Here is a 16258-nt window from a genome sequence, read left to right on the forward strand (position 1 = left end):
GAATATCCTCACAAGGTGGAAAGAAATGAAGTTCAGCCTTGGGAATTAGAACTTTGTTGTCAGCAGAGCCCTCTGTTGTTTATAGCTGAGTAGACAGCATTAGTGCAGGAAGTGTCTTGTTTTCAGGTAACCTGCACTGCTCTGAATCCTGTTTATCAAGTGGTTGGCCAGACCTGAAGGGTTTGAGTGCCTAGAATGGACATGTGTTTATCTTCTGTACCCCAAAGGAGGATTTCCATCCATTGCTAGCTTGTTTCACAGATATAATGGCTAGGAAAAAAAAAAAAAAAGAAAAAAAGGTGGAAAAACTATTTACTAACTTCTGTTTCTTGACATCGGTGTAAAGAAAAATGTTACTTTGGGGAATTTTCTGGGCACTAAGTAGCAGCTCCTGAAATGCTGCATGCTTTATGGGAGTATCTGAAATAGAGGGCAAGCAGAGTTGTTAATTACTGACAGTCTGGGAAATGTCCAAGAATATTATTCATAAAGGTAGAATTGAAAGTGTTGCTCGGGTAGAAATTCAGTAGAAAGGACTCCATGAAATAATATGATCTCCCCTGTTTGCTCTTTTCCCAGTGTTGTGTGTGGAATAGTGCACAAAGTGCTTAGCACTGGGCCAGAAAGCCAGACAGAAACTCTGAAAGGATTACTGCAGTGGAAAGAAGCTTCATTTGTGTGATTAAAACACTTCCTAATTCCACTTACTGTCACTTTTCCAGCAGTCAACAATTCCAGAGTCCATTTCTCAGGAGAGTCTGCTAGTAAGTTGTTGTCTGAGAGCCCTGTCTGTCACCTCTTTCTGGACATGCTTGGTGGCTGTTCTGGGATACATTCTCTTTATTCAGTGCATTCTCTTTATTCAGACAGCCTGGAAGGCAAAAGGTTGGGAATGCAGTCTGATTTACCAGCAAGGCAGGTACTTTTTCTTCTGCTGGAGCAGCCATTGGTGGTGTAGCTGTGTGTCAGACTACAGCTGTGTGTCAGGCTATGCAGGCAGAATCTTGCAGCACAGTATTCCAAAAAATCTCTTCATCTTCCAAAAGAGCAGGAGGTGTTATTACCTGCTTGGGTGTCCTTTTACAGGAGGATTTGACTGGTGCTGAGCTCAACCTGTTGTTGCAGTAGCCAGGTGGAGAGCATGTGCAGTGGAGCTGGATTTGTTTTAATTCTGGGTCAAGTCCAGAAACTGGGAATGGAGGGCTTAGGAGGAGGAAGAAGTTTGTCTAAGGAGTGGTTTGATGGCCAGGTTTGTTTACAGTGCAGCCCAGACGTGAGAGGATTGCCTGGGTCTGGCTCCCAGCCAGGTGAGGGTGTGTCAGGGAGTTTCTGCAGGGTTTAGCAAGGGAAGATCATCTGATGAAGCTCAAAGTTTGCAAATTTAGTTTCGGTGCTTGAAATGCAGCAGACAAATGAAGCTGCCTCCCACCCACAGGAATGAGAGCCTGTAAATCTAGCAAGGCAGAGGAGGTTGTCCAGCTATCTCAGACAGAGCAGTGTGCTTCTTGGAAACTACCCCTGGCTAAAGCAGGGCTGGCCCTGCAGACAGCCTGTGCTGTTGTAAGAAACAGGTCCCACAAAGTGAGAAGGTGCAGGGCTTTGATTGCTGTGGGAAAGACTGAGCTCCTTGGTAGGAAAAGAATGAGGGGAGGTACTCTGCCAAGCCTGGGGCTTGCTCCTGCTCCCTTTGTTTGAAAACCAGCATAAATGGTTCTGTAGGATTGAGGCAGCTTGTTGTTTGTGCTCTAGTCTCAGCCTTCCTTGGATCCTCAGCATCTTCTCTGGTGATGTAACTGCTGCTTGGCCCATCAGATTTAAGGTCCAGCCATGTTCCAAGAGGGGTCCACATTGCCAGATAGGAATTCCTGCTCCACCACTTAAGCCACATAATGCCAGCCATTAGCAACTTCACTGAGTTATCTTGCTCAAGTTCCTCCAGCTGGCTGTTGTCCTGTTTTTTTTATTGAGAAAGAAATTGAGGTTGGTGGGGTAAAGAGAAGAAATTGCATAATTTTGATAAATCCAGTCCCATCAATTAGATCTCGGATTAATCTCCTGAGGGAAGTGGTGGGATCTCCTACATTGGCAGTTTTAAGACTGAGCTTGACAGCCTGCTGAGCCACCTCATTTGAACCATATTTTTTAGCTAGAAAGGTTGAACTAGATGATCCTTGAGGTCATTCTGTGATTCTCTGATTCATTTTTATAAGCAGAAGCCAGAAATTCATGGGAAAATTCCCATGTAGGAAACAGGAGCTCCCAAGTTATGTGCAGATAATTCAGCATATTCTATAGAATGATTAAGTAAACACAACCTAAGAGCTGATGCAAAGCACTCATTAAAACAGATACTGTGCTGCTTCAGCAGCATATTTATTTAAAAAAAAAAAGGGGGGGAGGGGAAACAGTGACAGTAAAATGCTTTGTCCAAACACACCTACTCCTGTGCCTCATATTTGCAATTCTCCCATTGTTTTAATGTTATTGATTAATTCTTATTTTTAAGGGGCTTTTCTATAAAGGAGCCTAGGCCCTACTGCTCCTCAAGTGTTACTTGCTCCAAGGCCCAGAGTTTTTTCTCTTGAAGAGGTGTGGTTTGGATTCAGCAGTTGGCTTGCTGACCAGCACTCACTTTGGGAAGTTTGTATCCAGAGCAGAAAAAACCCACCTGGTTTTAATCTTCCTTTCATGCCCAGCAAATAGTCTCAGGCTGCCTGCTATCTTTGAAATTCTGTATTTGAAATAAAGAAAAACAGTGTTTTAAGAAGAGCAGCCTGGTGTCCCACAGCTGTATGGAGCCATGAAGCACTGGCTGTGCTCAGTTTCTGCCTTTCAGCATCAGTAGGGAGCTCTGGGCTCCATTTCCTGGCACAAACAGCTGGAACAATTACTTGAGTTTTGGGGGCAGAGTGGGATGTCTAACACTTCACTGCTGTGCTTGCAATCCCCCATTTCTCTGCTTCATTTTTGAAAGGGACTCTGAGTGTTACTGAAAACCTCAACACAGGTTTATTTGGCAGGCAAATAATTGCCATTACCTGTGGTAAGTGTTTGTAGATCCTTTTTTTTTTTTTTTTTTGTTCTGAAGCATCCTGTCTATGCAATAGGACTGGGCTTTTTTCTCCTCTGACACCCGTGTTAGCTGGGCTGCTGTGGTGCAGACTGAACAAGAGGTGATCTTTTTTCTTGTTAGAATTTCATGTTTCAGGGGAGGGGTGGTTTCTGTTTGCTGGTGTCTCACTTTTCCCAAAATCCACTTCCAGAAGTTTTTGATGTAGATCTTTGAAGCAATGTACAAGTTGTGACTGGATTGAACCCTTGAGCAGCTCCTCTGAGGTAACAGATACCAGCCTGACTTTATGGGTAGGGAAATCTGATTAACCTGTGATATTAAAAAAAAAAAAAAAGGGGTGATGAGGGAGAAGCTTTCTGACACATTGGTTGTATGGGGGGGGTATATTTAGGCCTTGCTGCTTCAGATCTGCTGTGTTTACCTCACAGTAAAAGTTTTGTGAAGTAAAAAAGAGAAGTGTACCACCTAGCTCTAGGAAAGACTGTTTCATACCTACCTAGGGGTTTGGCTGTAACAGCCAGAGACCTCATATGCATCGAAAAAAATCTTAGGATTCAGTTTGGTGCAAACTTAGGGAAATTCGGGGGCTATTTTGCTAATTTACCACGTGGGGGCAATACGCAGTCGGGCTGTGTCAGCTCTTCCACAGCTGCCCACAGAGGAAGGGAAGGAAGGGAAGGAAGGAGAAAGGAAGGAAGGGAGGAAAGGAAAGGAAGGAAGGAAAGAAGGAAAGGAAAGGAAGGAAAGGAAGGAAAGAAGGAAAGGAAGGAAGGAAAGGAGGAAAGGAAGGAAGGAAAGAAGGAAAGGAAGGAAGGAAGGAAAGAAGGAAAGGAAGGAAGGAAGGAAAGAAGGAAAGGAAGGAAGGAAGGAAAGAAGGAAAGGAAGGAAGGAAGGAAAGAAGGAAAGGAAGGAAGGAAGGAAAGAAGGAAAGGAAGGAAGGAAGGAAAGAAGGAAAGGAAGGAAGGAAGGAAAGAAGGAAAGGAAGGAAGGAAGGAAAGAAGGAAAGGAAGGAAGGAAGGAAAGAAGGAAAGGAAGGAAGGAAGGAAAGAAGGAAAGGAAGGAAGGAAGGAAGGAAAGAAGGAAAGGAAGGAAGGAAGGAAGGAAAGAAGGAAAGGAAGGAAGGAAGGAAAGAAGGAAAGGAAGGAAGGAAGGAAAGAAGGAAAGGAAGGAAGGAAGGAAAGAAGGAAAGGAAGGAAAGAAGGAAAGGAAGGAAGGAAGGAAAGAAGGAAAGGAAGGAAGGAAGGAAAGAAGGAAAGGAAGGAAGGAAGGAAAGAAGGAAAGGAAGGAAGGAAAGAAGGAAAAGAAGGAAGGAAAGAAGGAAAGGAAGGAAGGAAAGAAGGAAAGGAAGGAAGGAAAGAAGGAAAGGAAGGAATGAAAGGAAAGAAGGAAAGGAAGGAAGGAAAGGAAGGAAGGAAAGAAGGGAAGGAAAGAAGGAAAGGAAGGAAGGAAAGAATGAAAGGAAAGAATGAAAGGAAAGAAGGAAAGGAAGGAAGGAAAGAATGAAAGGAAAGAAGGAAAGGAAAGAAGGAAAGGAAGGAAGGAAAGAAAAGGAAAGGAAGGAAGGAAAGAAAGAAGGAAAGGAAGGAAGGGAAGGAAGGAAAGAAGGAAGGGAAGGAAGGAAAGAAGGAAGGGAAGGAAGGAAAGAAGGAAGGGAAGGAAGGAAAGAAGGAAGGGAAGGAAGGAAAGAAGGAAGGGAAGGAAGGAAAGAAGGAAGGGAAGGAAGGAAGGAAAGGAAGGAAGGAAAGAAGGAAAGGAAGGGAAGAAGGAAAGGAAGGAAGAAAGGAAAGAAGGAAAGGAAGGAAGGGGCTCAGCAGCCATATTTCTGTGCAGCTCGTAGCTTGTGCATGCACTTGATTTTTGTGCTGTTGGTTCAGAACTGCTGCTGGCTACAGACTGAACCTTCAGTGTAGGAAGAATGTGTTGAGACAAGTACAGTAATCAGGCTGAATGAAATTGCAGAGCAAGTGCCTGCGTGTGCCTGTGTGCACACAGGTATGAGCAGATGCTGTGCTTAATGTCTTTGCTGTTGCTGCCACTCTCACCATGAGAGCTAACTTTAAATACACAATTATGAAAGTCAAAGCAAGTGATTACAAAAAAGGGTTGCATCCACTCATTTTTTTTTCTTAGTTGACTAGCAAAATTTTTCTTCTAGGTAAGCACCCCTGCCTGTTCTAAAGAGCTGCTTAATGTTGAAGGTCCTAGTCTGAGGCCAGTGGACTTTGCACTTTGCACATGGCAGTGTAATTATTAGGTAGGGTGCAGGTTCCTGAAAAATGCCCCAAAGGGGAAAAGGCCAAAAGGTTACCCCTGTGAGAAGAGCTATGGCACAATTGGGATGGGGGGGGCAGAAGCAGTTAAGATTGGAAGTGGAATACCTCACACAGGGTCTACAAATCTGTGGGTCAAGGAAATGGGATTCTGTGGGTGGTTTAGCAAGATGCTGCTAAGGAAGAGTACCTTGGACATTGTATCTCTGCAAGTAGAACAAGATGCATTTTGCCAGTTTTGGAAGTATCTGTATTCATTACTCCTGAAGAACAGTGTTTCTCCTGTGCCCCCAAGTCAATTTTGACAATAAGTGGTGTAAGAGAGTAATTTTGGAAAGTAATAAACCCAGGGGGCAGGTGGGAGGGGTGTATGGATTATTGATTCTTTGTGCTGATCATATGAACCAAATCTCTGGTTATCCAGCAGTGCCTCTTCACCTCATCTTGAGTCTTTTGCCCTTTGCTTATGATCAGTGTATTGATCAAATTCTATAATTTCACTCCCTCCTTTTCCATGTTTTCCTGCCACCTGGGGTACGAGTGGGCTGTGAGTACAACACCTGGCAATAATAGCTGAAATTGGCTTGGTTTTTGCAATTCAAAGCTGCTGGAGAAGTTGTTTATCACTGATCAGACAAGTTGAGGAATGATTTGCCAATGATTGGTGAGACAAGGCAGCTAGGCTCCTGTCTGGTTCTGCTGCACAGACCATTACAAATTGCAAAGTACTTGTCTGAGCTTTCCCACGATGAAATATTTTCAGATCAGGAATATGCCCAGGGTAGTCACTAATTTGATGCAGATTATCTGTAAGACTGGTTGAATGACTGAGTTACACTTCACCATCACATTTTATCTCACATCTGCATCCTGTCAATAGCAGCAGCTGACTTTCATGTGTAATTACATTATTATTCTTCTTTGTTCTCTAAGCTTCCTTCTCCTGTAAGGGTTTCAGACATACTGCCTGGATGGTCAGAAAGTTTGCTGGCATGGGACTTAAAGAATCTCAGAGGTTTTTGTGGGTGGCTGTGAAGAACACATTGCTGAGTTGGTGTTCAGTGGGTTAGATAACCATCCATTCCCTCTTTTAGGTTCCAGCTTCACCAAAGGCCATGTCTCAAGCATGATCTGTGTGTTCCAGTTGCTGAGCATTTTATAAACTACTGAGTGTGTGCAGTGAAGCCCAGCTTGGATAAGGCACTTCTTATTTGCAGCCTGTTTGGTTGGAGGTAGGAATTACATTATCTGTTCATGGGCTTTTCCCTGCCAATGGTTCAGAGGGCAGAGCTGTCACCATCTGCTTGAAAACTGGAGTCTTGTCCCTTCCACTGCCTGTGGTGCAAGGAATGAAGGATGGGAGGTGCTGCTGTGGCTCTTCATAGCCTGGGCCCAAGCATGTGGGCTCCCTGTTGTATGGGGAATTCCACCTCTGTTCTAGTTTAATATAAATATGTGAAAACCTGTTACAGGAAGGTTTTAGCATCTAGGTAGAAATAGCTCCCAGTTACCACCACCATGGATGGTATTGACTGCCCTGAAAATTGGGAATGCAGGTAAGAGAGACTTCTTAATGTTCAGGTTCATGGCAAGTAAACTGGTCCTGGAGGAAATACTTGTGCATCCTGCTAAACTACTCATACTATGTTGGAAAATAAATTTTTGCCTGTGGTGGAAAGAAAGGCTGGAAATGAGCTGCTTGTGGAAACAGAGGTACCAGTTTTGTGGACACTTAAGCATGCAGAGCCTTTGGTGCCTTTTCATTACTGGATTGTTTCAGGACAGTGAATTGTATGTTTTTTATGGAGCAATAATAGTTAGGAATATACAGCAGAGCATAAACAGCAGGGTGTTGATGCTTCTAAAGACTTTACTATATCTGTAATTATTGCTTTCTCTCTTTGGTTGTTGTTGTATCTTGCTTTTGAAGTGATCACATCAGATTTTTTTCTCCTACTTAGAGGCAGCTGCTTTTTTGCACAAGAAAATTTTTGTGCTCTTTTTAGATGTCAAAGTGATTGAAATGAAGATTACTCTGAAGCATCTGCACTTTAAAGGATGTGAAACTCTATTAGTGCTTAAGCTGCAAATAAAATTGAGTGCTCTGTTTTCATTGCCTGAGGATGTACAATGCAAATGGCAAAACAGGATACTGAAACATCCATTTCAGTAATCAAAATGCTTCAGTTTACTGGGATCACAATTTTTTTTTTTATGAATGGAGTTATCTAAAATGCTGGTTATACTTTTGCAGCTTTCCTCTCTTTTTTTTTTTTTTTTTTTTTTTGTATGCATGAGATTCTTCAGCTCCATTTGACTTCTTAAGGAGAGAAAATAATGGGGCATATTTTTAAAACCTTGTCTTTTTTTCTAAGAGATGAGAATGTTGCTAGTCAGGATTTAGTTATTAAATTTGTGAGGTGCTTTTTTCTGTGGGTGAGAGCAGCGAAGCTGCTCCAGGTTGAAAGGTCTGTTCTGCATGATTCATGTGTTTTGTTAATATAAATGTCATATGCTATGCTAATATTTTGTTTTTCAAATCATTGTGAAGAGGTCAAGTTCTCAGAAACAAGGTGACTGTTACCATTTCTTGTGCTGGTGGCCATCAATCCTTTCCTCATGAAACCCAAGTATTTGACTTGGTTCTGTTGCTTCTCATCTTGAAGAGCAGACTCTGAGAGATGTGGTCCCTCAGGGTGCCAGGGGGGCTGTCAAAGACTCCTTTTTAGGCTGTGCTGTTTTCCTGGCTGCTCTGCTTTCCATCAGCTCCAGCATTGCTTCTGAGCAGGGTCAGCATCTGAAAGGTGCAGAGCTCTCTTCAGGCAGAACTCTGTTCATCCTGCACTGCATTTCCTGCAGTCTTTGGTTCTTTTCTCTGTCCTCACTGCTTGGGGAGCAAGGAGGATGTTCTGGTGGTCTTCAGGCCATGCTTCACAGAATCACAGAAAGGGAGGGCTTGGGAGGGACCCCAAAAGATCATCCAGTCCAACCCCCCCTGCCAGAGCAGGGTCACCTCCAGGACCTCCAGGTGGGCTGTGAGTGTCTCCTCCCTGGGCAGCCTGGGCCAGTGCTCTGTCACCCTCACAGTGAAAAAATTCTTCCTAATATTTATATGGAACTGCCTAAGCTCCAGTTTATAACCACTGCCCCTTGAAAAGCTTTGACTCCATCCTCCTGGCACTCACCCCTTACATATTTACAAACATTGATGAGGCCACCCCTCATTCTCCTCTCCTCCAAGCTGCAGAGCCCCAGCTCCCTCAGCCTTTCCTCACCAGGAGATGTTCTGCCCCAGAATCTTGGTCACTTTGCTCCGGACTCTCTCCAGCAGTTCCATGTTTTTCTGGAACGGAGGGGCCCAGAACTGGACACAACATTCCAGATGTGGCCTCACCAGAAGTGGCTTGGCCTTCCTTCCACAATCTATAGGTTCTCTGAGTTGAATTTACCTAGGAGTTTCCTATTCAACCATACTGATCTCCTCATTATCTTTCTTGATTTCCTTCCCATTGGGATGCTATGGTCTCGAGCTCAGAAGTGAAAAGCTAACCAACATTCTAGTACCCTGTCCCATAGGATTTCCCCCAGAAATTGTTTAAAGAGGGCAAAGTTGACCTTTCTGAAGTTCAGGGTTGTGATTCTACTTGGAATCCTGTTTCTACCACGTAAGATCCTGAACTCAACCATCTCATGGTCACTGCACCCAAGGTTGCCCTCAGCCTTCACTGCTTCCCCCAGGCCCTCCTTGTTGGTTGGGATGAGATCCAGCAAGGCTCCAAGAAGTTACCATCAATATCCAGGAACCTCCTGGACTGGGAATGGCTGAGGAGCCCTTCCAGCAAATGCACCATGCACGTGGAGCACCTCTGTCCTCTCTCCTGCTCTGTAGTGCTGGGGCTTACTCCATCCCTGTTTAAAATTTTCCTGTTCATGGAAAAGGAAGCTGACTGAAATGAAGACCTGCAGTGGTCAGTATTTGAAACCAAACATGAGCTTTGCTGCCCGAGTCTTAGTGACCTGCTCATGGGATTAAATCTTCCCCATAGCAGCATTCACCTCTGAAAATCGGGCTTGGCACTGTTGCACCCATCCATAGGGTGCCTGCTGCCCCAGGACCTTGGGGTGTTGGGCTGTGGTCCAGCGAGGTTCTTTTGAGGGGAGCAGTGAGGAGCATCCCTCCTGTGAGCCACCTGCACCAGGGCATTTGGTGTTTTCTTTTAAAGTTGCCAATACCCAGAGCGCTCCTCATGCTGGAAGAATACACTGTGGGTTGTTTTTTTATATATATTTTTTTTTTTTCCTTTTTACAATCCTAAAACCTTGGCAGGGACGACTTCGTGTTGTAGGGAAGAGAGGGCCGGCCTTACGCTTGGCTGTCTCTTGCCACTGCGTGTGCTGGGGATTGAGTCCATCATCAGCAAATCTGCAGATGACACTGAGCTGGGGGGGAGTGTGGATCAGCTGGAAGGCAGGAGGGCTCTGCAGAGGGACCTGGACAGACCGGAGAGTTGGGCTGATCCCAAGGGGATGAGGTTCAAGAAGGCCAAGTGCCGGGTCCTGCACTTTGGCCACAAGAACCCCATGGGGAGCTCCAGGCTGGGCACAGAGTGGCAGAAAGGGAGCTGGGAGTCTGGATTGCCAGGAAGCTGAAGAGGAGGCAGCAGTGTGCCCAGGTGGCCAAGAAGGCCAATGGCATCCTGGGCTGGCTCAGGAACAGCGTGGCCAGCAGGTCCAGGGAAGGGATTCTGCCCCTGTGCTCAGCCCTGGGGAGGCCACAGCTTGAGTCCTGTGTCCAGTTCTGGGCCCCTCAGCTCAGGAAGGAGCTTGAGGTGCTGGAGCAGGTCCAGAGAAGAGCAAGGAGGCTGGGAAGGGATCCAGCACAAGTCCTGTGAGGAAGGGCTGAGGGAGCTGGGGGTGTTGAGGCTGGAGAAGAGGAGGCTCAGGGGAGACCTCATCACTCTCTCCAACTCCCTGAAAGGAGGTTGGAGCCAGGGGGGGGGTGGGCTCTTTTCCCAGGCAACTCTCAGCAAGACAAGAGGGCACAAGAGGTCTCAAGTTGTGCCAGGGGAGGTTTAGGTTGGACATTAGAAAGAATTTCTTTCTGGAGAGGGTGCTCAGGCATTGGAATGGGCTGCCCAGGGAAGGGGTGGATTCTCCATCCCTGGAGATATTTCCAAAGAGCCTGGATGTGGCACTCAGTGCCATGGGCTGGGAACCACGGGGGGAGTGGATCAAGGGCTGGACTTGGTGATCTCTGAGGTCCCTTCCAACCCAGCCAATTCTATGATTCCTCCGCACCCCCGGCACCGTTTCCTTGGAGTGGGGGGAGACTCCCGGTCTGGGCCGGACGCTCAGACCGGGCCCGCTCCGGGGGCTTCTGCCCCCCCCGGACCGCCCCCCCGGACCCGCCTCTCCCCGGGACCCCGCCCCCTGTCCTGACCCCGCCCCCCGCTCAGGCACCGCCCCTCCAGGCCAATGGCAGCGCGCGGAGGGCGGGTGCGCGCGGTGGGCGCGGGGCCGGGGAGGCGGCGGGGCTGGCGGCTCCGGGCCCTGTGAGGAGAGGAGAGAGGTGAGGGGGGACCGTACGGGACGGGATGGGAAGGGGGCAGCGGGCGGCGCGGTGGAAGCTTGGGAGGGGAGCAGCCCTCACGCCGATCCTGGAACTGGGCTGCCGGCGAGCGGCGCCTCGCCTCGGCCCGGCCCGACCCGCCTGAGCAGGGCCCGGCCTTGCCTGCGAGTCGGCCGCTTCCGCCGCCTGCGGCCGCTGTCGGGCGGAGGCTTTGGCGAGACGGCCCGGGTCTGCCCCCCCTTCCCCCTCCGCACCCTGCCCGCGCCGCCCCACGGTCTGCGGCCCTCGGTCCTTCGGGCCTGGGGGCGAAGGGCTCTGAGTGGCGGGGCCCGGGAGCGCCTTCCCCAGCTCGGGGGTCTGCCCGGGGGTCGCTGCTCCTTAGGCTGGGAGTGTTCGGCACCTGAGCCCTCCCTTCTGCAGCCGCCTCTCTGCGAGGTGCTGGGGGTGCGAGGGGGGAGCCTGCGTCGCCCTGCAGCTTCTCTGTGGGCAGTTCGAGAAGTGCTGGGGGAAGCCCGCTCGTGGGGACCGGCTGCAGCCCTCCCTCTGCATCCATCTCCCTCCAGGCCAGAGCAGAGGGTGGCTGCCCGCATGCGGGAGAGCCGCGTTTTTAAATGGTCGTGAGGAGGGATGTCAGTAATGGGAGCGAGGGGTCCGGGTTTCAGGGAGACAGCGTCTTTCCCGCTGCAGCTGGGGCACTCGTAGTCTTTACCTTGCTTTGTTGCAGTTGGATTCCTGCTCCGTCAGTTGATGCCAGGTTGGTGTCATGATGTTAACAGGTTGCTGTTGCCTGAAAGTGAAAAATGTACAGTGAGTGAAGTTTGCTTCTGTTGGGCTGAAGGGACCTGATTTGAGAGCTCCGCTGAGAGCACTTCCTTGCTGTGGACTCCTACCACATGCAGGTAGTGTGGATCCTGTCCTAGGGAAGACAGGGATCAGCCTGCTCACACCCAGCAGCTGGGAAGCTGGCATAACTTCAGGTCAGGCTCCTGCACAGGTGAAGAATGGAGCATTGTAGTGACTCTAGCAGACTAAAAGACAATTGTACTTTGAGGAGTTACTTTTGGGCATCTCTTCAGGTGGAAGCTGCATTTCCCAATTTGCTGGTAGCTGGTAAACACTGTTTCCTGTAAAATAAGTTTGTTCAGTCTAAGTAGAAGGGTGAAAATTCACTGCGGCTTTGAAGCTTTTTCAAAAAGGCAACAAAAAAGTACCCAGCAATCTTAATTTTATAAGATTTGTTTCCAGCTGGTCCTTCAGTCTCATTTGGGGCTGGGAGCAATAGTCATTTCATCTGATTTAGATTTAATGGCTGGTCCCTGTTTGTAGGAAATGATCAGAATAACCACTGAATGCAAAGAATTTCAGGGCAGATAAATGCAGGGAAGATTTTTTTCTGTTTTTAGAACAACCAATATTGTGGCAACAATGCATTTTAGGTTTGCATTGGTGAGGAGGTAAATGAGACCTTTTTCTGGCTGGCCTGGGGTGGGAGCCTCTCTGTGCTGTTGGATGCTTTCTCTGCTCTCCCCACAGAGCTTCTTGTTCTTCCCAGTGTTTGCAGTCTCTCCAGGCTTCTTTCCTTTTTCTCCCTTTCATTTAGACAGCCCCTTTAGCTGATACACATCCTAAATCAATGTTTTTGTTAAGAAATATCATAGGTAGTCAACTTAGATGAAACAGGATACACAACTAATTGATGGAAATAGTGCTTTACTTGATAAACAGTCCTCACACTTTTGGTTTTGAGGCAGTTGGACCAAACCAGGCTCTTAGGGGGTTTTTACTGACTGTAGCAGCACCATTAGCATGCCCTGGGAAGGTGCTGGTTGTGGTGTGGGATCACAGCTGCCACGCTGTGGGCAGGGCACTGTTTTTTTAGGGAATGTGGTTTGCCTTCTGCACCTTGTGTTTTCTGTCTGCATGCCCTGAAAAATCTGACTGTATTCTGGTTGAAGGGTAAATATTTTTAGGAATTTGGCATGAGCCCTGTTGAGATCACTTTTCCTGTTAACACCTGTGAGGAAGAACTTTGACATGACTTTGCTCTCTTCTTGCTGGGAACCAAAAGCTGGTATGAGTCCCCACTCTTTAGCTGGGTGATCTGCCTTGGCTTTCACCACTTAAATCTTTATGCTTTTGATTAATTGCAGTGTCTGTCCCCTCCAGTAGCTGTTCATTTAGAAGGGGCTGAATGTGTGGAGTGCTAAATTTTAGTGGTTATCAGTAAAATAACTTTCTGAGGAGTATATCTGATTCTGGGCAGCTGCAGTTGCTGAAATGGCAGTAGCAAAATCTTCCCATGCAGTTAAGTTGTAAGGGGATAGAGATGACACCAAGGTGTTGCCTTCAAGTCAGCTGTTAGAGGTGTAACCTGGGCAGCAGGCTCTGCTGAATTTTGCTCTTGTGGTTTAAAAATTTCTGGCCTAATAGTTTTTCTCCTTGGCTGAACTGGGAAGTTCAGTGGCAAGATACACACAAAACTGTCTGTGAGAAGGGAACTTTTCTGCTACTGTGTCACCTAAAACTGGTAGGTCGGGCAGTGTACACACACTTGGAAGATGGAGACCATCCTTTCACACCTTCAGCCGGGAGCCTGCAGGCATCTCTGCAGGGGTCTTAAGCCGTGCTACTCAGGCAGGGCTCTGCAGCATTTGCAGCAGCTCTGAGAGACTGCTGAGTCCAACAAGCCTTGTGGTAGGCATGATTAGGCAGGAGGCATCTGCCTCCTCCTGTGAGAAGTTTGCCTGCATAAGGGTCTGCAAGTGGAAAAAGGATAAAACCCAAAAACATGATGTTAAAACCCACCGGTCTGCGAGCCAGGAAGATGTTTGACCAAAATCAGTGCGTGCAAGGATTAAAATTTAACTCCTGCACCACTGATTTTTAACGAGGTGAAGCTGTCTTCATTTAACTCCACAGAGCAGGCTGCCTACCTACTCAAAGGGACAAAGAAATGCTTTAATCCTCTGCCCCTTTCCTTCTCAGATGAAACATGATTATTACGAAGCAATAATTAACATTATATTCAATTATTTTAAATAAAATAATTACTTTGTAGTGTCCCAGTGTCAGTGTCTGCATGCTTCCCATTGTTTGGACGTAGCAAGGTATTTGGGAAAGGCAACCAAAAGAACCAGGGAACCTACAGTTTTCTGTATGCATTAAGTGCCTTGCATGGTGTGGCCAGAAAGTGTGGGGCAGTGGGCAAGTTACATCCTGAGCAAATGTGCCTCATTTCTGTGGGCCCTGCTGCAATCCCCAGGCAAACATGTCACTGTTCCCATGGTATGGAAGAGCCAGGGAAAAACAAGCAGGGTTGTTTGTTTTTTTTTTCCCACATGGCAAATTAAAATGTTTGCTCGGCAACAACTGCCTCCAAACCGTGAAAGTAAGGATTTATGGTGCAGTTAGTTGGCCTACATGAACAAGTGTAGATTTCTGTAATTGAGATTTTTGCTCACTGACTTAATCTGGACACGGTGGAGGTTTGCTAATGAGGTGAAGAACTGTTATCTCCATCAGAAATCTGCATTATGAAGGCTCTGAGCTGCCAGGATTGGTTGGAGTAGTTAGGGTTTGGCATGAGTCATCATTTTGGGGGATTAAGAAAGTTAATTGTCCCTGTTATCTTGGGGTGTGGTCCCGGGTAGCAGAGGCAATGGGATGGCTGAGTAGCAGTGAAAGGTGGAGTCCTGCTTTAGCCTTCGTTGCCTGCAGCTTTGCTTGTGGTGACCTGGTTTAGGGAGTTAAATTGGCAGAAAAAATAATTGGAAATGAAAATGACAGTGTGTAAGGAGCATGGAGGGCACAGGTCTGAGTTATCCTGTTTCCTAACTGTGTTTTGGAATAGTTCTTACAGGGTTTTTTTTGGTGTTGTTTTGTTTTTCTCTCCTCTCCTTATTTTTCTTCCCAGCAGATGTTTTTTTTGACCAGAGTTTCATCATCTTTATTACTGGTTTTGCTTGTGAGATGACAAGCATTAAATAAGAACTCAGTGTGTGGCTGTGTTTCAGATGGGTTATCAGTGGAAAACCATCTTCCAGGTGGTAATCCTCTGTTTTCTTCCAGGTTTCTTTAGACTCTCCTCCTTGCTGAAAGATGGGAGAGATAGAAGGAACATACAGAGTCCTGCAAACTCCTGGCTCTCGTTTGGGTGCCCAGAAGACCACAGGAGTGAGTACTTTGGAGCCTGGACAGAACCTCTCTACTGCAATGGCATCAGGAGCTGCCAAAATGCAGGAGAGGGACTTGCCCATCAAAATAAAGATGTTGGACAACACAGTGGAGGTACTCGACATTGAGGTAAGGGATGGAAACCTCATTTCAAGTCTCCTTAGCCTCCAGTAATGTAAAACTCACAGGATGTGCTGCTGTACAGAGCTGGGATGTTTTGAGGCAGTGTTTGGATAAAGATTCCTGCCAGGATTTTGCCTACGTAGAAATGAGGAGCACATTGTGGTTTTTTTAAATTTGAAGGTTAACAGATGTTATGTGTTTTAAACAGATTTAAAATACAAGCACATACTGGAACAAGATGCTTTAATTGTTACGTGCTTTAGGGGAACACCAGCTATTTTCTGCCAAACTATTCTTGCTTCCTGAGCCACATGCAGCTTTGTTGATTTGGCAGCTGGGAGAGCAGAAGAGCTTTTTTATTTAGTTACTACTTTTTATAAATTATTTTAAGGTTTTGTGTTCTCTTCAAGTAAACTTCCTCATATTTGAAAGTTTTTGCTGCATTTGGGGAGGAAGGCACCAAAGAGGTGGCAGTGTTTCTGAAAATTTTTATTTAAAAGTCTGCCTCCATAGCAACTGGGGAAACCTGCCTTAAGAAACAAATGCTTAAATTGAAGTGATTCTGTTTTTTAAATGATCAAGAATTTTTGTTATTCTTGTTTAATTCTCAGTATTAACCTCAGACTTTAACTGGAGCTTGCTTAGAGATCTTGTTCTAGTGAAGTTACTCAGCTATCAGGTGTTTTACATTAGTGTCCAATTGGCATTCAGCTATATCCATAGCAACTGGGGAAACCTGCCTTAAGAAACAAATGCTTAAATTGAAGTGATTCTGGTTTTTAAATGATCAAGAATTTTTGTTATTCTTGTTTAATTCTCAGTATTAACCTCAGACTTTAACTGGAGCTTGCTTAGAGATCTTGTTCTAGTGAAGTTACTCAGCTATCAGGTGTTTTACATTAGTGTCCAATTGGCATTCAGCTATCAGGTGTTCTACATTAGTGTCAAATTGACTTTATAATTAGCACTCATAGCCTTAGTTTGTTGCATAGACTTAAGGCAGTTTCTCCAAATAGAGTGAAAAAGTTGTCTGTGGAGCTCTGAAGAAAA

The 16258-nt window shown here is 46.4% G+C and overlaps 1 protein-coding gene across 9 annotated transcripts in view; it reads left to right on the forward strand.

Annotated features, from left to right (window-relative positions):
• Nucleotides 1-10794: 10794 nt before the first annotated feature.
• FARP2 (FERM, ARH/RhoGEF and pleckstrin domain protein 2) overlaps nucleotides 10795-16258 on the forward strand; it is a 77421-nt gene continuing 71957 nt past the window's right edge. For 7 of the 9 annotated variants that reach the window (XR_011727360.1, XR_011727361.1, XM_071751667.1 and 4 more), the window contains exons 1-2: nucleotides 10820-10912; nucleotides 14981-15214. Coding sequence is in view for 6 of the 9 variants with exons in the window: in XM_071751667.1 (XP_071607768.1) it covers nucleotides 15011-15214 (204 nt within the window). In the remaining 3 variants the exon portion in view is untranslated. Of the gene's footprint in view, nucleotides 10913-14980; nucleotides 15215-16258 lie in introns of all 9 variants that reach the window. The other 2 variants (XM_071751672.1, XR_011727362.1) reach the window with 2 other exon arrangements.

Source organism: Heliangelus exortis, chromosome 9 (assembly GCF_036169615.1).
Source record: "Heliangelus exortis chromosome 9, bHelExo1.hap1, whole genome shotgun sequence".
Taxonomy (NCBI): Eukaryota; Metazoa; Chordata; class Aves; order Apodiformes; family Trochilidae; genus Heliangelus; species Heliangelus exortis.